Source organism: Sorex fumeus, unplaced genomic scaffold (assembly GCF_029834395.1).
Source record: "Sorex fumeus unplaced genomic scaffold, SorFum_2.1 ptg000082l, whole genome shotgun sequence".
In the NCBI taxonomy this organism is placed as follows: Eukaryota; Metazoa; Chordata; class Mammalia; order Eulipotyphla; family Soricidae; genus Sorex; species Sorex fumeus.
Window position 1 is genome coordinate 3,119,408 of NW_026606139.1, and position 22,155 is coordinate 3,141,562.

At 43.5% G+C, this 22,155-nt stretch overlaps 1 protein-coding gene across 1 annotated transcript in view; it reads right to left on the bottom strand.

The window, feature by feature from the left end:
• The window catches only part of ZSWIM5 (zinc finger SWIM-type containing 5), a 184,018-nt gene that overhangs the window by 12,291 nt on the left and 149,572 nt on the right, over positions 1–22,155 (bottom strand). The window contains exons 5-6 of the mRNA XM_056130905.1: positions 7,838–8,017; positions 56–232 (exon numbers count right to left, since the gene is read on the bottom strand). Coding sequence (XP_055986880.1) covers positions 56–232; positions 7,838–8,017 — 357 coding nt within the window. The remainder of the gene's footprint in view (positions 1–55; positions 233–7,837; positions 8,018–22,155) is intronic.

A 22,155-nucleotide genomic window follows, 5' to 3' on the forward strand; every position in this document is an offset into this window, starting at 1 on the left:
TTAACCCTGGAGCCTGAAACTCTAAAGAGTGGAGGAGATGGAGATGTGCACTTACCAAGCCACAGTGGCTGGCCTTGGGAATTAAAGAGGAGTCGCTCACTTTCCCGCTGGCAGGAAGGAGCTGTATATACGTCGCTGCTGATTATTCGCTGTAAGTGGCTGTCCTGCCAGTGCAATTCACGGCCCTCGATGGCTCTCGTGAACACCGTTCGTTTTGGTCTGGATAAGGAGTCTGGGGAAACAAAAAAATGTAGCGGTTCAATGATGGATAGTCTGAAGCTCTAATTCCTATCTTCTTCAGGATGGATGACAGGGAGAGGAATCGTCTATGGCTAGTGAAGCAACTACTCTGCCGACTGGATGCTCACTGTGCAGCCTCTTCTCTATGGATAGCTTTTAGTGTGCTTGTGCCCTCGGTGGCAAGAGTCTTTCTGCAGAGATCTCTGACTCTCTTTCGATTTATCCTAGGAGGCAGAATCACATGAAAGAGAAGGGTAATTTTGCTCAGCTGTTAGGCTATGAGGATATATTCAGCTTCTACCGAAGTCGGAGAACAGAGCAATTAGAAAATTTCCCTGCCCAATCAATAAACTTGAGTCATTTACAGCATAACCTTATCAGGCTTCCATAAAATTCATCTTCAGAGTGGAAGAAACGAGGGGAACTCTGCTGTGTTTTGGGATCTATCCCACTGATTTCAGCAGTTTTACATCACCTCATTTTCCTAAGAAAAACTGCTGCTGACGAAAGAATAATTAATTTTTTTTTTTTGCTTTTTGGGTCACACCCAGCGACGTACAGGGGTTACTCCTGGCTCTGCACTCAGGAGTCCCCCCTGGCGGTGCTCAGGGGACCAAATGGGATGCTGGGAATCGAATCCGGGTCAGGCGCATGCAAGGCAAACGCCCTACACACTGTGCTATCGTTCCAGCCCCAACCATGCCATCTCTCTTCAGAGAAAGGGACACAGGAAACTAAAACAATACACAAAATAGATTTCTTCTGGCTCTGTACTCAGGAGTCACTCCTGGTGGTGCTCAGAAACCACGTAATGCTGGGAAATGAATCCAGCATTCCTACCTTCAAAAGCATGTGCTCCAGCTAACAGCTATCTCTCCATGATTCTCAGTGGACTCAGTGGATTTTTTTGTTTGTTTTTGGATAGTGTTCAGGGGGATATTCCTGGCTTTGTGCTCAAGAGTCATCCCTAGGGTGCTCAGGCAATGAGTAATCCCTAGCAATGCCAGGGGTTGAACAGAGATTTGCTGCATGCAGGGTAAGTGCATTATCTCATGTATTATCTCTCTGGCCCATCAGGAAAATAAATTCTTATGGTGGTAGAAAGATCTGATGGAATATACTGTTACACGGAAGGATTAATCAAAGTGACATTTAAGTGGAAAATTAAGGATAATTTGACTCTTTGTCAGATAAAGGGCGGTTGAAACTACTTTAAGACCAAGAACTGAGATTTCCAGAGATTCCCAAATGAGCTGTGCATCTCTTGAGCCTCATGCAAAAAGTGATGACTCAGACTAACACACTCAATCATTAAGCACAAATTTCTGGAATTAAGTCATCTCTTCAGAAACTGCTATATTCTATAGCATATATATTGCACTGACATTTATTTACTAACATTGCTTCTTTTTCATGTTTCCCCCTCAATAGAAATATACTGACCCTTTTACTGGCAGAAGTCTAAGTCTCTTTCATACCAAACTGCTGGTCTGCTCGGGTCATATTGGAATTAGGCTTCTAATATGTTTTCTAACTCATTAAATCTGCAGACAATACCCACCAATGAGCCCTAGTCACATTAAATTCAAACAGACGCAGAAACTGAAGGGCAAGCTTAAATATAACTAAGAGAAGAACATTCCACACAAAAGAAACAGCAAGTGCTGGGATCGTTAGGTGTCAACACATTTGGAGTGTTTGAGGGTAGTAAAGAGGTCAGTGCACTTGAATGAAATGAGCAGTGATAGGAGGTAAGGTCAGAGAGAAACCAGGGGGCCTGATCAAGGAGGGCCTTGTAGACCATGAGTGAAAGACAGCCTTGACATTCTGATTAAGATGAGAAGCCACTAGACAGCTTTGAGATGTTGAAGATATGTGACTTGAGTTTCATTTTAAAAGGAAAACTGGCAACTATGTTCAGAGCAGATTACAGGCTTGTAAGGGCACAAGCAATTAGGCAGATACTGCAGTTATTAGTGGAATATGATGGTAACTTGGCCAGAGTAATAAGTAGTGGTGATCAGAATAGATAAGTTCGCTCGGGCCGAGTCTCACCCATGAGTGAATCCCTGGAAAACTCAGGCATGGGGGATTTTGTGACTGAGAACTCTGGTTTGACAGGACAGGGAACAGAAATCCTCTGCCCATATCTCCCTGTCTCCAGCAACTCAGCAGTCATGCCCATAAGCCACCTCTGACTGGCACCAGATAATCTCATTGGCCACCATCCAGATGGCATGTCCTCTCCTGGAAGGGAACATAACATGACACTTGCTGTAACCATGCCGCCAGACCCTGTGCCAGGCTGTTTCACTTGGGGTGCCCCAGAGGGGAGGGGACAGGTGAGAACCCTCCCTGCTCCAAGGGACCCAGCCCCAGCAGCGGAAAACCTCCAGAACTCAACTGCCACCAATGCTCACTAATGCTCTCCATAAACTGGTGCTGAGACTCACCTATGAGTGACCTATTCTGGACATTTTATATCATACACCCTACCCATACTACAAGAGTATCTGATGGGGTTTAAAGTAGAAAGTAGGAGGCAACCAATCTTTTTTTTTTTTTTTTGCTTTTTGGGTCATACCCAGCGATGCACAGGGGTTACTCCTGGCTCTGCACTCAGGGGACCATATGGGGTACTGGGAATCGAACCCAGGTCGGCCGCATGGAAGGCAAACGCCCTATCCGCTGTGCTATCTCTCCAGCACCGAGGCAACCAATCTTAGAGGGAAATATATTTTTTTAACAAATACACACACATACACATATATATATACATATATATGTATATATGCACATAAGGATCAATCTTTAACAGTATGTTAGTGAACTCTTATAGAAGGGCTTAATGGACCCTGGCTGAAATACAACAATCTTCACCCTCTTTCCTCTAGGGATAATTTTTGGTAGCATTTTCAGCAGTTTTTCATGATAAGCAATACAAAATATATTATTTCGGTTCGCTTTGGGGCAGAGATTGGGGTTCGGGATGGAAACATCCAAAATATGGTGGGAAAGTGTAATGGTGATGGGATTAGTGTTTGAATATTAAATGTAATTAAATATTGCAAACTACTTTATAAAATAAAAAAATAAGAATAAGATGAGTTTGGAATAGGAGATAAGAGAGAAAGAAAAAAATCAAGAATGGCTCTAATATTTTAAACATAAATTTGCCATGGATAGAGACAGGAAAGAAGGCAAAAGGACCAGGGTGGGAATCAAGGATGAGAGAGTACAGGAATCACAAAAAAAGGAGTCAATAAAGTAAAAGGAAAATCAGGGGAGATTGCCTTGGAAATAAGAAAAAAAGGGTATTTCAAGGAGAGAGTTATTGATCAACTGTGCCAAATGCTGTTGATAGGTCAAGTAAGATTATGACAGAATAAACTGCCAGAGTTAACAATGGTCCACAATAGTGACCAGTACAATAACTGTATCCGTAGCAGGGGACAAAAGCCTGAATGGGGTAAGTTCATGGGAGAAAAAAGCAGAAACAGGAATAGCATTCACTGTAGCACTGTCATCCTGTTCATCAATTTCCTCGAGCAGGCACCAGTAACGTCTCCATTTATCCTAGCCCTCAGATTTTAGCAAGTGCCACACTGGAGGCTCCTTCAGGGTCAGGGGAATGAGACCCATCATTGTTACTGGGTTTTGGCATATCGAATATGCCACGGGGAGCTTGCCAGACTCTGCCATGAGGGCAGGATACTCTCGGTAGCCTGCCGGGTTCTCCAAGAGCGAGAACTAGACAATAAGCTTGAACTCGGGATAGCATTATATATGCTATTCTTTTGAATTATTTTTCTTAATTTTTTCTTTTATTCCTACTTCCTCAAATAGGGTGCTGACCAGTGATTCATGTGGGATCAAAAGAGTGCTGTATGTTTTGGGAGAACTGATGAAATAGTATGTAGTCTTCGTAGGATTAATCCACAAAATTTTTTGGATTCAGGGGAGAGAGGAAATTCCTGGCTAATGTCCTGGATAAACAAAAAGGGACTGCAAGAAAAAAGAAGAGGTATTGGAATTAGATGCATAAACAAAATCAGAAAAAGACAGCAGATAGGCAGAGAAGATAGGAGGGCTGGAGCGATAGCACAGCGGGTAGGGCGTTTGCCTTGCATGCAGCCAACATGGCCGACCCGAGTTCGATTCCTCCGCCCCTCTCGGAGAGCCCGGCAAGCTACTGAGAGTATTCGATATGCCAGACACAGTAACAACAAAGTCTCCAATGGAGACGTTACTGGGCCCGCTCGAGCAAATCGATGATCAACGGGAGGGCAAATTTCATTCTCTAGGAGGGCTGGAGCGAAAGCAGAGCAGGTAGGGTGTTTGCCTTGTATGCAGCCGACCCGGGTTCGATTCTCAGCATCCCATATGGTCCCCTGAGCATCGACAGGAGTAATTCCTGAGTAAGCCCTGAGCATCGCTGGGTGTAACCCAAAAAGCAAAAAAAAAAAAAAGTTTCATTGCCTAGGGCCCTTCCCTGTCTACCTGCCTCGAGCATAGGCAGAGAAAGTGGCAGATGTGGTCATATAGTTTTGGAAATTCTCTCCTGATTGCTTTTATATTTTCAGTGAATAGAAAGCAAGGATAAAAGATTAAAGGAACGAAGAGGAGAAATTATAGAACGTTTAACAGAAAAGATGGTAAGAAATACTAATTTATAAAGTGAAAAGGAGGGAGGCGGGAGAAAAGTAGTAGGTATCTGGACAGTATTATACACCCACTTGATATTAGCAGTTAAAACTTTTAAATCACTGGTTTTTACAGTTGCATTTTTTCCCCTCACCAGTCATGCAGTGTGAGCACTGAGAAATTAGAGGTTAAAACAGAAATACAGGTTAAGGTTTTGCTACATGAATGGAACAAAGAGAAAGGGGAATTAAGTACGTATGCACAGGAGTTTTATAATGGTGCGCCAAGGAATCTGAAGTGGAGAAGGAAGGAAATGAGTTTATCAAGAGAAAGAACAAGAGGTGGGAACAAATTTCCTGGTGGGTCAAAGAATTACTAGAATTGGGTTACTAAAGAAAATAAGCTAGTAAGACTGGTGGTGGTAATTAGGGTTGCTTGAAATTGAGAGGAAAATAAGCTACTACGACTAGAGGTGGTAATCAAAGCTGCTTGAAATTGAGATTATGAAGGTGTTGTTACTGGTAATGACCAGGTTTAGAGATTTGATCTTTTGATTTTTATGGCTAAGTTGTGGCCATCCTACCAGATAAGACTACCAAAGGAGAAGAGGTCAAAGATCTAAGAGAATAAAATACTGAAAGGATTATCTATATCTCTTTAACTCGTCAAGAATTAGGACAGAAGTAATGACAAGCCAATAGTCAAAAATCTACAAGGGGGGGTGGCGAAGTGATAGTACAGTGGGTAGGGCATTTGCCTTGCATATGGATGACCCAGGTTCGATCCCTAGCATCCCATGTGGTCCCCTGAGCACCACCACGAGTAATTCCTGAGCGCAGAGACAGGAGTAGCCCCTGAGCATGGCCAACTTTAAATCAGGCAAGTATTTTAAGAAAGAGGGAGGAAAAAAATTACATAGAAGTAGCAACGAAGAATAAATAGGATTGCTATTGCTCTACTGGAGCCAAAGACAAAGAGATGTGAAATATAAACAAGATACAACCTGAAAAGACTAAAGAGAAAGCAATGTCCTGAAAGGAGAAGCTATAACAAGTATATTATAACAATGTATTATGACAAGGAAGAAATGGTTAGAGTGGAGGCATTGTATATGTATTTGATCTCTCTATGCCAATCCATAATAAAGGTAAGGTAAAGGTAAAGGCCCTCCCGTTGATCGTCGATTTGCTTGAGCGGGCCCAGTAACGTCTCCATTGGAGACTTTGTTGTTACTGTGTTTGGCATTTCGAATACTTTCGGTAGCTTGCCGGGCTCTCCAAATCCATAATAATAAAATAAAAAGGATGGCTTTCTGTATTGTGAAGGTTAGATGCGTACCAACGATGTGGCAAAATTGTCGACATTAACTCACACACTTAAAATACATAGACAATCAATTGTGACAAAGGTATAGATAAAGCAAGAATAATAATTTTTTTTTTATTTCAAAACTCTTGTATTGCATTTATGTAAGAGATTCTCATTGAGCAAGAATAATAATTTAAATGATTTCTTCCCTGAAAAATCAGTAGACTTCTCACATAAAAGGCACTGCATGTAAAATTAATGTCTGGTAAAATATTCTACCAATAAATGTTACCAGTGTGCTACAAACTATTCAGCTGCCAATTTCAAGAGCCTGAGTTAGATTACCCAAAACTGACGTGAGGGGCTAGAGAGAGTAGAGTGGGGAAGGTGCTTGCTTTGCATACGACTGACCCAAGTTTGATCTCTTAAACCTCACCAGGAGTGATCCCTGAGTGAAGACACAGCAGAAAGCCCTGAGCACCACTGGGTTTGACCTAAAAGTCAAAAATTTAAAAAACAGAACTGATATAAATGCTGATGCCTGGTGAAAGCTGTAGGCCAGAAAGTTCAAGTGACAGTATAATGATATAATGATAATATTAACATAGTATTTATCTTGAAATGGAATATGAGTCCTAACAGTTACTTGGGAGAATGACCCTCCCTAGCTGTAGAAAATTTGAGGCAGGGGTGAGGGTGGGAAGAAAACCTGTGTTTTGTGTTTTGTAGGCTTTCCATTCATCCTTTCTTTCTCAGGCAGATTGTTTTTTGGGGGCAGGTATGGGATGGGGGAGTAAAAACTCGCGATGCTCCAGTGTTACTCCTGGCTCAGGAGTTATTCCTGTCAGTGCTCAGGGGACCATATGGAATGCTGGGGATTGAACCCAGTTTGGCTGTATACAAAACAAGTGCCTGTTGTACTATCTCTCCAGCCCATCAGATAGGTCTTTCAAGCTAAAAACATCCCTGAGACCAAGATTCATTAGTCATGAAGAACTTGAAGGGAAAAGAGGATTTTTTTTCAATTTTTTTTTTTTATTAGTGAAACACCATGAGGTACAGTTGTAGATTTACAATTTTTTGTGCTTGGGTTTCAATTATACAATGATCAGATACCCATCCCTCCACCAGTGCCCATTTTCCACCACCATGGATAATATCCCCCCACCCCCATCCCCCCATCCCCCCCTGCCTCTGTGGCAGGGCAATCCCCTGTGTTCTCTCTCTCCTTTTGAAAAGAGGATTTTTTTTTGAAGGGCTCTATGCATTTGTCCTAAGTAGTGCAAGATATGGGTAAGAACAGCATCCCTTATGTCAAAGATAAAAGTTTTCCTCTACAGTTTTGTCACTTAAAAAAAAGAAAGGCAAACGTTTTCTAATATTTTATGTGGGGTCTGTGTGTGTGTGTGGGGGGGTGTTGGGCTACATTTGGCAGTTCTCAAGGGCACCATATGTTGAACTGGGGATTCAAACTGGACTTGTTCACAGCATAGCAAAGACCTTACTTCTAACCCACAGGCCTTTAACATCTAGGATGGCAATTCTGACAACTAAGAGGCTGTCCATTCATTTTTGCTATAGGATTTTAATTCTCTGACATTTTGGAGCTCTAAGCACAATAACCCTAAAAGTATTTTGGGTCTACCTGGGCTGTGATCAGCGTTCTGAGGAAGTGCATTGGTGATGCTGGGCAATTCATGCCCATAGTTCCCATCCTCCAGGGGACAGACATCCAGGTCATTCCATTTCTGCAGTTGCTGCAGCCAGCAGGATTTCTCCTCCAGTTTGCAATGTGGATTTAAAATGATGCACACCCATAAGGCACCTGAAAAATAAGAGCGACCCATAATCTTGGCAGTTCTCCTTTGATGTGTATGTTAGCCATGATATTTCAGTTTACTCTTATTTCTCCTTTGATGCACAAGTCATAATGTTTCAGGTTACTCTTTTCTTCAATTTTTTAAGTTGGTAAGAAAAATTTCAAAGTGAGGGATCAAATCTGGGTCAGTCATGTGCACAGCAAAACCTTACCCACTGCACTGTCTCTCCGGCCCCACCAATGAGCACTTCTGAGGTGCAACCCCAGAGCACAGAGCTAGGAGTAACCCAAGTACCGCCAAGTATGCCTGCCTCCAAAAAGTGCTTGAAACTGAATTACTCTCTCAAACCATGCACAAATGTTAATTCAAAATGGAATAAAGACTTGAATGTTATGCCAGAATACATATAATACATCAAAGAAGTCTTAGGCAAAACACTCCATGATATTGGCTTCATTGGTGTATTCTGGGATTTGACTCCATTGGCAAGGGAAACAAAAGCGAAAAAATAAATGCGATTACATAAAACTAAAAACTCCATGGCAAAAAAACCCCCAAACTATTATTATAATAAAAAGTTTTTGGAAATCCAATCATGAACAGCTTTGTAATGGGATATCTCGCAGTGATTCAACAAAAAAGTTAAAAAAAAAAAGATTTTTTGGGGCTGAAGCAATAGTATGGTGTGTAGTGTGTTTGCCTTGCATGCAGTCCACCAGGGTTTAATCCTGACACCACATATGGTTTCCCAAGCCATGAAGGATACTTGAGTGAAGACCCAGGAGTAAGCTCTGAGCACTGCCAGGTGTGACCCAACCGCCACCCCCCTCCCCGCCAATAAAAGTTTTCTTCCTATGTATGTATGGGAGAAAACATTCACATGCTATATATATGATCAAATAAATAAAAAGCACTTTTAAAACTCAACAACAAAAAAGCAAGCTCTGTTAAAAAATGTGGAGAAATGAGATCACATGGCTGCATCTCCCGAAAGGGAGCATAGCATGAGGCCCCCATAACCATGCCACCAGACTCTGCGCCGGGCTGTTTCACCTGGGGCGCCCCAGTGGGAGGCAGGTGAGAGCCCTTCTCGCCCCAAGGGACCCAGCTCCAGCAGCCAAAAACCTGCACAACCCAACTGCTGCCACTCTCAAGGCCACTCCCCACGTGCTCAGGTGGAGCCTCACACATGAGTCAACTCCTACGGGACCCAGGTAATGTGGAACTTTGTGACCTTGGTCTTTGGGCTCAACGGGAGGAGAAATGGAGATCCTCTGCCCCCTTCCCCCAGTCTCTGAGGACCCAGGGGTCACACCCAGAGGCCACCTCCTGCTGGCGCCAGGCAATCTTACGGGCCACCGTCCAGATCCCACAGCTGCTTCTCCCAAAAGGGAGCATAACATGAGGCCCCCACAACCATACAGCCGGACTCTGCACCAGGCTGTTTCACATGGGGCGCCCCAGAGGGGGGGTGGGTGAGAGCCCTCCCCACCCCAAAGGACCCAGCTCTGGCAGCCAAAAACCTCTACAACCCAACCGCTGCCACCCTCAAGGCCGCTCCCCATGTGCCCAGGCCGAGCCTCACATGAGTGAACATATTCCTGGACCACACAGAGGCTTTTGTGGCTGCGTGACACATCATAAAACACTCTCTATCCATTTTCCATAATTACCCACACCACATTTGAAGGGGTTCTGATAGTAGGCAACAAATCATAGGGGGAAATACATACATATTTATATATACATGTTTTCAGAGATATATATACCAGAGCTCACATCACTCAAACTTTAACAACGTGTTAGTGATATCCTATAGAATGTCTTAATGGCTCTGCCAAAATAGAACAATCTTCACCCTGTTTCCTATATGAACACTTTTTTGTAAGCATGTTCAGCAGTTCTCCATAACAGACAATACAAAATATATTATTTCGGTTTTGTTTTGGGACAGGGCTTGGGGCTTGGGATGGAAACATCCCGAATTTGGTGGTGGGAAGGTGTAGTGGTGGTGGGATTGGTGTTTGAATATTGAATGTAATCAATCATTGTGAACTAACTTATAAAATAAAAAAAAATAAAAAAAGAAGGTAGACATCCAAAAAAAAATGTGGATAAGTGCCAACTAGATAATCTCCAAACAAATACAGATAGCCAACAGATACATGACAAAATGCTAAGAAACACTCATTGTCAGGGAAATGCAAATTAAAATGGCAATGAGATATCGCCTCACATCAGTGAGAATGGCCCATTTAAAAAACTCCAGAAACAGCAAGAACTAGCAAGGATACAGAGAGACAGGAACCCTCATTCATCATAGGTGGGAATGCTTACATAGTTTGATTTAGTTTCTATAAAAAAGTATGGACATTTCTCAAAAAATTAAAAACAGAACCATCACATGATCCAACAATTATACTCTAAAGTGTGTATACTATCCATATCACTTGTCATCAATTTGCTTGAGGGGGTGCCAGTAACGTCTCCATTTATCCCTGTCATGTGCTAGTGTAGCCCAATGGCGTCTGTATATACTATCCACATATACACGTATATACTTATTTATTTCCAAAGAACACAAAAGCACTATTTTGAAAAGATAAATGTGCACTTATTTTCATTGAAGTATTATTTATAATAACAAGATCTGGTTATAATCCAAGTGCCCAATGACAGATGAATGGACAGAGAGAATAGTATATATACCCAATGGAGTATCATACAGGCATCAGAAAAGATGAAATCTTTCTGCTACAACATGGATGAAGTGGAGGAGAAGAAGGTAAATGATGTAAGTCTAGAAAAAGATAAATACCAGACAATTTGATTCATATGAGGTATATAAAGAATTAAAATAGGGGCCAGATCATGCCTGCCCGGAGGGGAAAGGGTGTTGCCCCATTCGCCCTCTCCTCTCTGGAAAGAAAGATGGCGGCCACATAGGAGCCTTGTGGACAGCAGGTATGAGCCGGGGGTGTGGGGGCGACTAAGACCTCATGGGAAGGGGGGTGTTCTGGTCCGTCCTTCACGCCCGACGGAGGTCACCAGCTGCCCCCCATGAGCGGCTCTCCGGCACGGATACGACTCCAGAGCACAGAAACCAATCTCTTAATTATCTAACTTTTAGCACAGCGGGTAGGGCGTTCGCCTTACAAGCAGCCAACATGGCCGACCCAAGTTCGATTCCTCCGCCCCTCTCGGAGAGCCCGGCAAGCTACCGAGAGTATTCGATATGCCAGACACAGTAACAACAAAGTCTCCAATGGAGACGTTACTGGGCCCGCTCGAGCAAATCGACGATCAACGGGAGGGCCTTTACCTTTACCTTTTAATAGAAATACTTCCAGGGTTAATAAGTAAAATAGCAGAAATCCAAAACCGCAATAGCAACCGCGGCCGCAATAGCATCATTTAATTCTTAAACCCAGCTGTAGAAAGCAAATCATTTCACAACGCTTTTTCAGCATGTCTGATTGGGGGGGGGGTCGTAAACTCTAAATAATAATGGTGCATCTTTTATCGAAACAATGAATCTAGCCAAAGTAGATAAGTGTTAACTAGAACTCATCTGCCTCACAGGAATTGGGAGGGGTGGGAGGTGGAGTTCTATTGGGGTTCGCGGTAAAAAATAAGTATTGGTAAAGGGAAATGTGTTTGATATTTACATGACTGAGACCTAAACCTGAAAGCTCTTTAACTTTTCCCACAGTGATTCAATAAATAAATAAATTATAAAAAATATAAAATAGGGGCCAGTTAGGGTTTGATCCCCAGCATGATCTTCTGGGCACCACCAGGAACATCCTGAGTACTGTTAGGAGCAGTCCCTGAGCACTGCTGGGTGTGGTCAACCCCCCTCATCCACATCCTCCCCCTCAAACAAGGAATGGAACAGACAATATCCATGGAACAGACAATATCCAGTGAAAACAAACCCTTAGATTCTAACTAAGGTTGTCAAGGAGTGATAGGGAGTGTGCTGAAAGGGTTCACTGACTGTAATGAAGTAATAGTGGCACGTTTGTGAATATGGTGTGCTGACATTGGGTGAATCACATAAACATTCTCACTCCTTTCCTCCATTCTGTTTATTTATAAGAATCACCACGAGACAGGAAAGGAACAAACATGTTCATGATTATGTTTCACTCAGACAGTGTTCCCTTCTCCGGGTCCACGTCCCTCCACCAATGTCCCGAGTTTCCCTTCTACTCCGCAGCCTGTCTCTGTGGCAGAAACTTTTCTTTTTACCTTCTAGGAATTGTCAGTTGCAATACTGTTACTGAAAGGCCACCATCCACATCATTTTACCTCCTTTCAGCACCCAGTTCTTGTCCAGAGTTGGTCACCTCCCACTACCATTGCTACAGTGGTCCTTCTCTGACCTAACTGCCCTTCCCCATTTGGCTAAGTTTTCTTCTCAAGAACCAGCCTTCCTGGCCTTCATTTCTATTGCCTTGGGTATTCTTCTTCTACTATGTTCCTTTGTATCTCGCAAAGGAGTGTGATCATTCTTAGACTACTTTTGTGAGGGTGGCGGGGTGGGGGGGGAGGGTTTTTTTTTTAAATTTTTATTAGTGAGACACCATGAGGTCAGTCGTAGACTTACAAATTTTGTGCTTGGGTTTCGATTATGCAATGATCAAATACCCGTCCCTCCACTGGTGCCCATTTCCCACCACCACGGATCCCAGTGTCCCTCCCAGCCCCGTACCCCCCATCCCACCCTGTCTCTGTGGCAGGGCATGGGAGAGGTTGTTTTTAAACTCTTGTAAGTTCATGCCACCTCAATAAAAAATAAATCTTAAAAATTCACTTTGAAAAAAGAGAACAAAAAAACCCTGCTTGGGCTAGAGGACCAATCAGTATTTAACAGAGGGAAAGGGGAAAAGGAGGTGGGTAAATTGGAGAAGAAAGGAAAAGCAAATGATGGAGAAGAGAATTGGAACTTTAAGTGGTGAACTTACAGTAGCATATGAACATGATGGGTTTCAACACTGCACGCCTAAAACGTAAAATGCTACAAGACTGGCTGAGGAAATAGCTAAGCAAGGGTTTAGAAAGGCATTTTGGATCCTTCTTGACTGCTAATAGTAAAATGCAAGAGGACACGCATTACTTAAAGGTGGAATTATTGACCAAAAAGAAACAGAGTTTAAAGGTTTGTAACTTCCTCAGTCTAGCCATTTTTTCTTTCTTTTCTCTTTTCCTTTCAGTTTTTGGGTCACATCGGGCAGTGCTCAGGATTTACTCCTAACTTCTTAGTGAACCTTCTGGCATTTTTTCAGGAAACCATATGTGGTGCTAGTAACTGAACCCAGGTCAGCTCCGTGAAGGACTTAACCACTGCACTATCTCTCTAGCCCTCAGCCTATCTTGAAAAGAATAAGAAAATCTTTTTTTTTTTTTTTTTTAGAATACTCAGGGATGATCCTTAAAGAGGTAAAATCTCTCTTCATTGTGGGCAAACAAAGATAATATCTAGATTTTTAAAAAATCCTGGAACCAAAAAATAAATCATGGGATCAGAGCAATAGTACAGTGGGTTAGACCCTTACTATGCACATGCTTAACCTGGGTTTAATCCTCAGCATTCCAAATAGTCCCCTGAGCACTAACTATCTGGAGTGGCCCTTGAGTTCAGAGCCCAGAGTAAGCCCTGAGCATAGCTGGGTGTGCTGTGCTCAAAACAAAACCAAAAATAAATAAAAATCAAGAAAGAACAGCTATTTAAAAGTGTGAAGTCATATCAGACAAAAAATAATCCAAAAGAATTAAAACCTGGGCCACGGAGACCTCAAAGGTCAGAAATACATGTCAAGATGCGGAGACAGGCAGAAGACCCAGCAACACATGTTCCACTAAGCATGGCAGTGAGTGGTCTCTTGAACACTGCCAAGTGATCTTCACCAGCCAAAAAATATATGTATTTACATAAATATATGAATTTATAATTTATAAATGTATTTATAATTTATAAATATATAAATAAATATGTATGTAGATATTCACGGCTTTTATATAATATAGTAAAGTAAAGTAAAGGCCCTCCCGTTGATCATCGATTTGCTCGAGCGGGCCCAGTAACGTCTCCATTGGAGACTTTGTTGTTACTGTGTCTGGCATATCGAATACGTCATGGGGAGCTTGCCAGGCCCTGCCCTGCCGTGTGGGCGAGATCCTCTCGGTAGCTTGCCGGGCTCTCCGAGAGGGGCGGAGGAATCGAACTCGGGTCGGCCATGTTGGCTGCATGCAAGGCAGACGCCCTACCCGCTGTGCTATCGCTCCAGCACCATACTTCTTTTATTTATAAATATATATATATATACTGTTTTTCCTAAAAAGTGGGAATTGGCAATTGAAAGAATGGGATAATGGAACACAGTGTATTCTAAAATTTGTAGACTTTTGACATTTAGCCTGTTAAAAAGTATGAGTTTTAAAAGAATAAAACTCTAAAAAAAATGAATAAAAGAAGAAGAAATTAATACTAGGAATTCTTTTATTGGGGGGGGGGAGGCCACACCAGTGGTGCTCAAGGCTTATTCCTGGCTCTGTGCTCAGGGATCACTCATAGTGGTCTCAGGGGACTGTATGGAGTGCTGGGGATATAAGCTGGGTTGACCATGAGCAAAGCAAGCACCTACCCACTCTGGTCTCAATAGCAGGTGTTCTTTTGATAGAGATGATGGGAGGGGAAAGGAAATAGGTAAGGTAAAGATACTTTCTAGAATCACTTCATTTACTATGGATATTTAGATTACTGGATTTTTTTTACTTTGATTGAAATTTTTGAAACCTATTACAATGGCATTCAGAACTACAGAACTGTTACTATCAATTACAGTTTTCTTTAAGAACACCAGGTGGCAGGATATTCTTTTTTTTTTTTTTTTTTTTTTTTTTTTTTAATTTTTTTTTTTATTTTTTTTTTTATAATTTATTTATTTATTGAATCACTGTGGGAAAAGTTACAGAGCTTTCGGGTTTAGGTCTCAGTCATGTAGATACCGAACACATTTCCCTTTACCAATACTCATTTTTAACCCCGAACCCCAATAGACCCCCACCTCCCACCCCTCCCAATTCTTATGAGGCAGATGAGTTCTAGTTAATACTCTATCTACTTTGACTAGATAGATTATTTCGATAGAAGATGCACAATTATTGTTTAGAGTTTGCGACCCCCCCCCCCCAATCAGACATGCTGAAACAGCGTTGTGAAATGATTTGCTTTCTACAACTTGGTTTAAGAATAAAATGATGTCGCGCGGCCGCTATCGCGGCCGCGCGGTTTTGAATTTCTGCTATTTTACTTATTGACCCTGGAAGAATTTCTATTAAAAGTTAGCTAGTTAAGAGATTGGTTTCTGTGCCCTGGAGTCGTGGCCGTGCCGGAGAGCCGCTCGTGGGGGGCAGCCGGCGACCTCGGTGGGGCGTGGGGGACGGCCCACAAAGCCCCCCTTCCCATGAGGTCCCCGCCGCTTCCCCGAGCCCGGCTCAAACCCGCTTTCCACAAGGCTCCCGTGCGGCCGCCATCTTTCTTTCCAGAGAGGAGCGGGCGGGTCGGTCAACGCCCTTCCCCCTCCGGGCAGGCTTGGTGGCGTGGATCAACACAAGTCCATTTCCTTTTCTTCTCCAAGCGGCTGGTTCTCTGTGCTAAGTCCTTGTGCCTCCGGGGCCGTGGCCGTGCCGGAGAGCCGCTCGTGGGGGGCAGCCGGCGACCTCGGTGGGGCGTGGGGGACGGCCCACAAAGCCCCCCTTCCCATGAGGTCCCCGCCGCTCCCCCCCCCTCCCCCCCAGCCCGGCTCAAACCCGCTTTCCACAAGGCTCCCGTGCGGCCGCCATCTTTCTTTCCAGAGAGGAGCGGGCGGGCCGGTCAACGCCCTTCCCCCTCCGGGCAGGCTTGGTGGCGCGGATCAACACAAGTCCATTTGCTTTTCTGCTCCAAGCGGCTGGTTCTCTGTGCTAAGTCCTTGTGCCTCCGGGGCCGTGGCCGTGCCGGAGAGCCGCTCGTGGGGGGCAGCCGGCGACCTCGGTGGGGCGTGGGGGACGGCCCACAAAGCCCCCCTTCCCATGAGGTCCCCGCCGCTTCCCCGAGCCCGGCTCAAACCCGCTTTCCACAAGGCTCCCGTGCGGCCGCCATCTTTCTTTCCAGAGAGGAGCGGGCGGGCCGGTCAACGCCCTTCCCCCTCCGGGCAGGCTTGGTGGCGCGGATCAACACAAGTCCATTTGCTTTTCTGCTCCAAGCGAGGATATTCTTAATATATAGGTGTAGGAGATTAAAAATTTTTTCTAACTGTGGCAATAAAAAAATGCAAAAATAATCAGATTATAAAGGAATTACTTTTTCCACTTTTAGGATTTGGGAATACTAAAGGCCTGAATAAACCTCATGAGAAAAGGACTTTTCCTTCACGTTTTTAGTTCTCCATAGTGCCTATGTCACACTGATACTGCCTTCAAATTTACGTATGGGAAATGGGGTTCCACGCACAAACAAAAAGATAAGGGGAGCAGGAAAAAGCGCAGTGGTACAGTACAGGCCTAGCATATGCCAGGCCCTGAGTTCAATCCCTGGCACCGCACTGCATGCTGCGTGCCCCACCCTACCTCGACTACTACCAGGTGTGGTGCCTCTTCCCAACACTGCTAGAGCGGTGAGACTCCTATTAAGAAAAGATTAAAAATACCTCACTGAAGCCACAGCAATAGTGTAGAGGGTAGGGCGCTTGCCTGGCATGCAGCCGACCTGGGTTTGATTACTGGGACCCCCATATGGTCCCCTGAACCCTGGCAAGAGTGATCCCTGAGAACAGAGCCGGAAGAAACACCTGAACACAGCTAGGTATGGTCCAAAACGAAAAACAGTACAAAAAAACCTCATCATCAGAATGAGAGGAATGCAAAATATATATATATATATATATATATGTAAAAGGTAAAGGTAAAGGGCCCTCCCGTTGATCGTCGATTTGCTCGAGCGGGCCCAGTAACGTCTCCATTGGAGACTTTGTTGTTACTGTGTCTGGCATATCGAATACTCTCGGTAGCTTGCCAGGCTCTCCGATATATATATATATATATATATATATATATATATATATATATTTGCTTTTTAGGTCACACCCAGTGATGTTCAGGGGTTACTCCTGGTTCTGCACTCAGGAATCACTCCTGGAAGTGCTTGGGGAGCCATACGGGATGCCAGGCATTGAACCTGGGTCGGCCACGTGCAAGGCAAACACCCTACCCACTATTCTATTGTTCCAGCCCCACAAAAGAACAGAATTTTTAGGAAATGTTAATATTTAAGTCTGTCTTGAGCAGAAAAGGAATTTGCAGAAGGGCAGAAAGAGGGAATAACTAGGCCAATCAGCAATTCTAATGTGACAGAATGCCACTACTAGTTTTCTGTTTGCTTCTGGGAGTGACACCCAGCAGTGCTCAAGGTTCACCCCCAGCTTGGTGCTCATAGATCATTCCTGAGAATTCTTGGGAGACAACAGGCAGCTGCAGTACTAAGACTGAATCAGGACTGGCTGTGTGCAAGTTAAGTGCCTTCCCCTGTAACATTTCTCCGGTCCCCAGATTCAATATTAGCAAAAACCATTTATTTTACAGTTTAAGAAATATTCTTCAGGGGCTGGAGCGACAGCACAGCGGGTTGGGCGTTTGCCTTGCACGCGGCCGACCCGGGTTCGATTCCCAGCATCCCATATGGTCCCCTGAACACCTCCAGGGGTAATTCCTCAGTGCAGAGCCAGGAGTAACCCCTGTGCATCACCAGGTGTGACCCAGAAAGAAAAAAAAAAGTATTCTTCATTTAGAGGTAGTTTTCATGTTTCATTGCAAGGAGGAGAAACAAAAAGAGGTCATTAAAGCTGTAACCAGCAAAATTCTATTGATATTCTGAGAGAGAAATTGAAAGGGTAATAGAAACTTAAAACAGACTGGATGAATGAGAAGGCTCAAGAGGTCAAAAGAAACACAGGGTGCTAATAATTCTGGTTATCATAGAGTACCTATTTCTAAGACATTTAGATAATAAAAAATGAGAAAATGAGCATATAAACTTTCACTTGTACATAACTTTCACCAGTTAACAATTAGTACATAAATTTTCACCAAGTTAACAATTAGTTTTCTATCTTAAGATCACATAAAGTTGTTTAAAAATACTCAGGCTATAAGAAAAAAAGACAAATTTAAAAAGATTTTAAAAAAGGTTAAAAAAAATACTCCCAGGCTACCACATTTCTTAGAAAGAGCCAAAGCAAAAAAAATCCTGCAGCTCTTACATACACATGAGTAATAGCACTCACGGAACTATTACCAGTATCCGAAAGTTTATTTTCCAGCAACTTCAAAAATGTGTCAAACCAAACAAAATGCAGGCAGCGATTATGAAAGTTTAAAATTTACACAATTATATATTTAAAAAAAATTAAAATAATGACTGTGGTGTTATTCTCCAACTCCTCCAACTCTGGGAATCAACAGGTCTGGGAGTTGGGGTAGAAGATCGAAAAGAGAAGGACTCGAGGACAATCCTCAGATCATCTTCCAGGACAAGTAAGTATGTCTTGCTGCCTTATATCGAGATGGAGAAAAGGAGACAATCAGGCCTTGGCAGGAAAATTAAGTATTTTTTGAATGTCACCTTGTTTGAGACGCTTCTTGAAAGTGGTGGGAAGCTGGAAACTGAACGTAAAGCTGGAGAAAAAGATCAGGCGTTGTATGACTGAAACTCAAACGCGAAAGTTTTGTAACTATAGCTCACGGTGATTCAATTAAAAAAAAAAAAGAAAACAATCAGATCTAGAAACATAAATCTATTGTGTATCTGCATCTGGATGGTATTTAGAGTCATGGGACTAAGTGTTATCACTCAAGCAGAAAACAAAGATAGGGGATTTGGAGTTATTCGCTAGAGGGGAGGAAAGACAGTGGTGCCTGCAAAGCAGAAACATGACAGGAAAATGAGAAGGGTGGTGTCCTTACAAGGAAGCCAGAAGGACAGTGAGTTTCAAGAGAGAAATGGACCAGGGAGATAGTATAGTCGGTAAGGTGACTGCCTGGCAGGGTTTGATAGCTGGCACCACATAAGGTCCCCTGAACACTGCCAGCAGTGATCCCTGAGTACAGAGCCAGGAGTAAGCTCTGAACACTTCAAGGTATGACACTAAAATGACAGAGAAATAGAAAGAGGAGAGAGGGGAGAGGGGAGAGGAGAGAGGGTAGAGGGGAGAGGAGAGAGGGGAGAGGAGAGGGGAGAGGGGAGAGGGGAGAGGGGAGAGGGGAGAGAGAGAGAGAGAGAGAGAGAGAGAGAGAGAGAGAGAGACAAGAGAGACAGGAGAGACAGGAGAGACAGGAGAGTGAGAGAAAGGAGCGAGAGAGAGGAGAGAAAGAGGCGAGAGAGATATTTTACTGAAAATTTCCAAGAATTTCAATAAGGCAAGTGACCACTGCATCTAGAGAACGAATGTAAAAAAAAGTAAACGGTGATCTGGCAAGAGCTACTTCAACAGAGGCAGCAGCGTGCACAGAAGCTCAAATGTGGGCTCAAGAGAATGAAAGCCAAACAAGTGGATAGTGACAATTTGGTCAGGGAGTGTGGTTTCCTTTGAAGGGAAGAGCAACAGGGTAAAAACGTCGGGGAGCGGCTACATCAAAGACACTTTTCCTTTTTAGATAAAAAACATTGGAGCATACTTGTGTGCTGATGGAATAGACCCAGCAGATAGGGAAAAACTAATAAGTCAGAAAAAAAAGAAGATAATCACAGAGGCAAAGCAAAAGAACTATGTTAGGGTTGACTTTTTTTTTTTATTTCAAGAGCATAAGGTCATTGAGTTTAATACACAGGCCTTTAAGAGTTTTTAATTTTTCATATTTACCCACTGATGTCTATATAAATCTTTACAGTATCATAAATCTCCACAATATAAACTTAATAAAGTATATGCCATATATTCATAGGGCATGTGCTTTTATTTATTTATATATTTTTAATTAATTAATTTTTTTATTAGGGAATCACCGTGAGGTACAGTAACATGCTTACAAACTTTCGTGCTTGCATTTCAGTCATACAATGATCAAGTGCCCATTAGTGTTGACTTTTAAAAGAAATGGATACCTTATAAATATTTTTTACCAAAAAAGAAGGCAAAACATGTAGATAAACAAGAAGGGCCCTCCCGTTGATCGTCGATTTGCTCGAGCGGGCCCAGTAACGTCTCCATTGGAGACTTTGTTGTTACTGTGTCTGGCATATCGAATACTCTCGGTAGCTTGCCGGGCTCTCCGAGAGGGGCGGAGGAATCGAACTCAGGTCGGCCATGTTGGCCGCGTGTAAGGTGAACGCCCTACCCACTGTGCTATCGCTCTAGCCCAGATAAACAAGAAGAGATTAAAGATGTTACATCTGCTTCTATCTCCTTTGATTCAGGAACTGATAGTATGACACCCACATCTTTAAATTCTTACAGATGATAGTACAGCTAATAAGGCACTTGCCTTGCACATGGCCAACCCAGGTTTAATCTCTGACACCCCATATAGTTCCCTAAGCACTGCCAGGAGTTATCCCTGAGCACAGAGCCAAGAGAAACTGCTGAGTGCTGCCAGGTGTGATTCCAAAACAAACACATCCCCCTCTCCCACCCCCCCCCCCCCCCCAGAAAAAAACCAACAACCCTTTTCCTTCCTAGGTTCTTTCCAAGTGAGCAAATCTTGTAATCAATAAAGAGCCTGCACAGTAGTTATGGAAAGCATAAGTGCACTGTGCATTTTCACCCAACAAGTGCAGGGTTCCTAACGTGTGTTCTCTGAAACAGCAGCACAGCATTCCCTGGGAATTTGTTAGAAATGCAAATATTCAGGCCTACTTGAATCAGGACCAGGGCTCTGGCAGCTGAAGACCTCCAGGACCAGCCACCACCATGCTGAGACCACTCTCCGCACACATGAAGGTACTGGCAGAGGGACAAAGCCACGCGGGTTCCGGGGCCGAGATCTCCAAGCCTACTCGGATCGGGGCTGAGCATCCTCCACCCAGATCCTCCACATTCCAGTAGGCGGGGGTCACACTCACCACCTGGCCCCCTGGCGCCGTGTAATCCCATCAGCGGCCAAGACTCAGAGACTATAAAATCCAGCTCCTGGAACCGTGCGGCCACATTTGCGGCCGCGCAACATCTTATCAAAACCTCTTTTTATGACATCTTATCATCTCATTCCTACTTTGGACAAACTTGCAGGCTATCGAAGTCTGGCAAACTCCCCGTGGCGTACCAAATATGCCAAATACCAGTAACAATGATGAGTCTCATTCTCCTAAAGAGCCTTGAATATAATCTCAGGGCTAGGATGAAAGAGACGTTACTGGGGCCTACTCGAGGCAATCGACGAATAACAGGATGATGAATGAATCGACGACTCGAATCTACTAATTCAAACATTAGGATAGGCCTCAAAAATCTATTTAAACAAATGTTCCAGGTGATTCTGAGAAGTGTGATAACCAATATCATTACAAAATGCTGAGAATTGCCTAGAAAGCTGGTACAGTAATTTCTCAGTTAGAAAAATGTCAGAAGTGGGACCAGAGGGGTAGTATAGTGGGTAGGGTGCTGGCCTTGCATGTGGCTGACCAAGTTCGATCCCCAACACCCCATTTAGTTCCCAAGCACCATCAAAGGTGATCCTGAGCACAGAGCCAGGAGTAAGCCCGTGAGCACCTCTGAGTGTGCCTTCTACTCCCCCACAAAAAAAAAAAATCAGAAGCATGAACTTTCTGTAATAAACCTAAGTATAGGATAAGAACTTTAAGAACCCTGGAAGCCAGCTTCCCTTACATTATTTCACATATTCTTGCACCAAAGGTCAAGCCCAAACCCACAACACAATTTCAAGATCATCACAGAAATTAATCCAAGAAAGTCAAGCCTCAGATGAAGTTATCTCTGGCAGGGTTTGGAGACCATACGCAGTGCTGAGGCTTGAATGTGGATCAACCGCATGTAATACAAGCATTTTACCCACTGTACTATCTCTCTGGCCCTAATTTAAAAAAAATTGGTGGGGGGACATACCCAGTGATACTCAGGGCTTACTCCTGGCTTGGTGTTCAGGG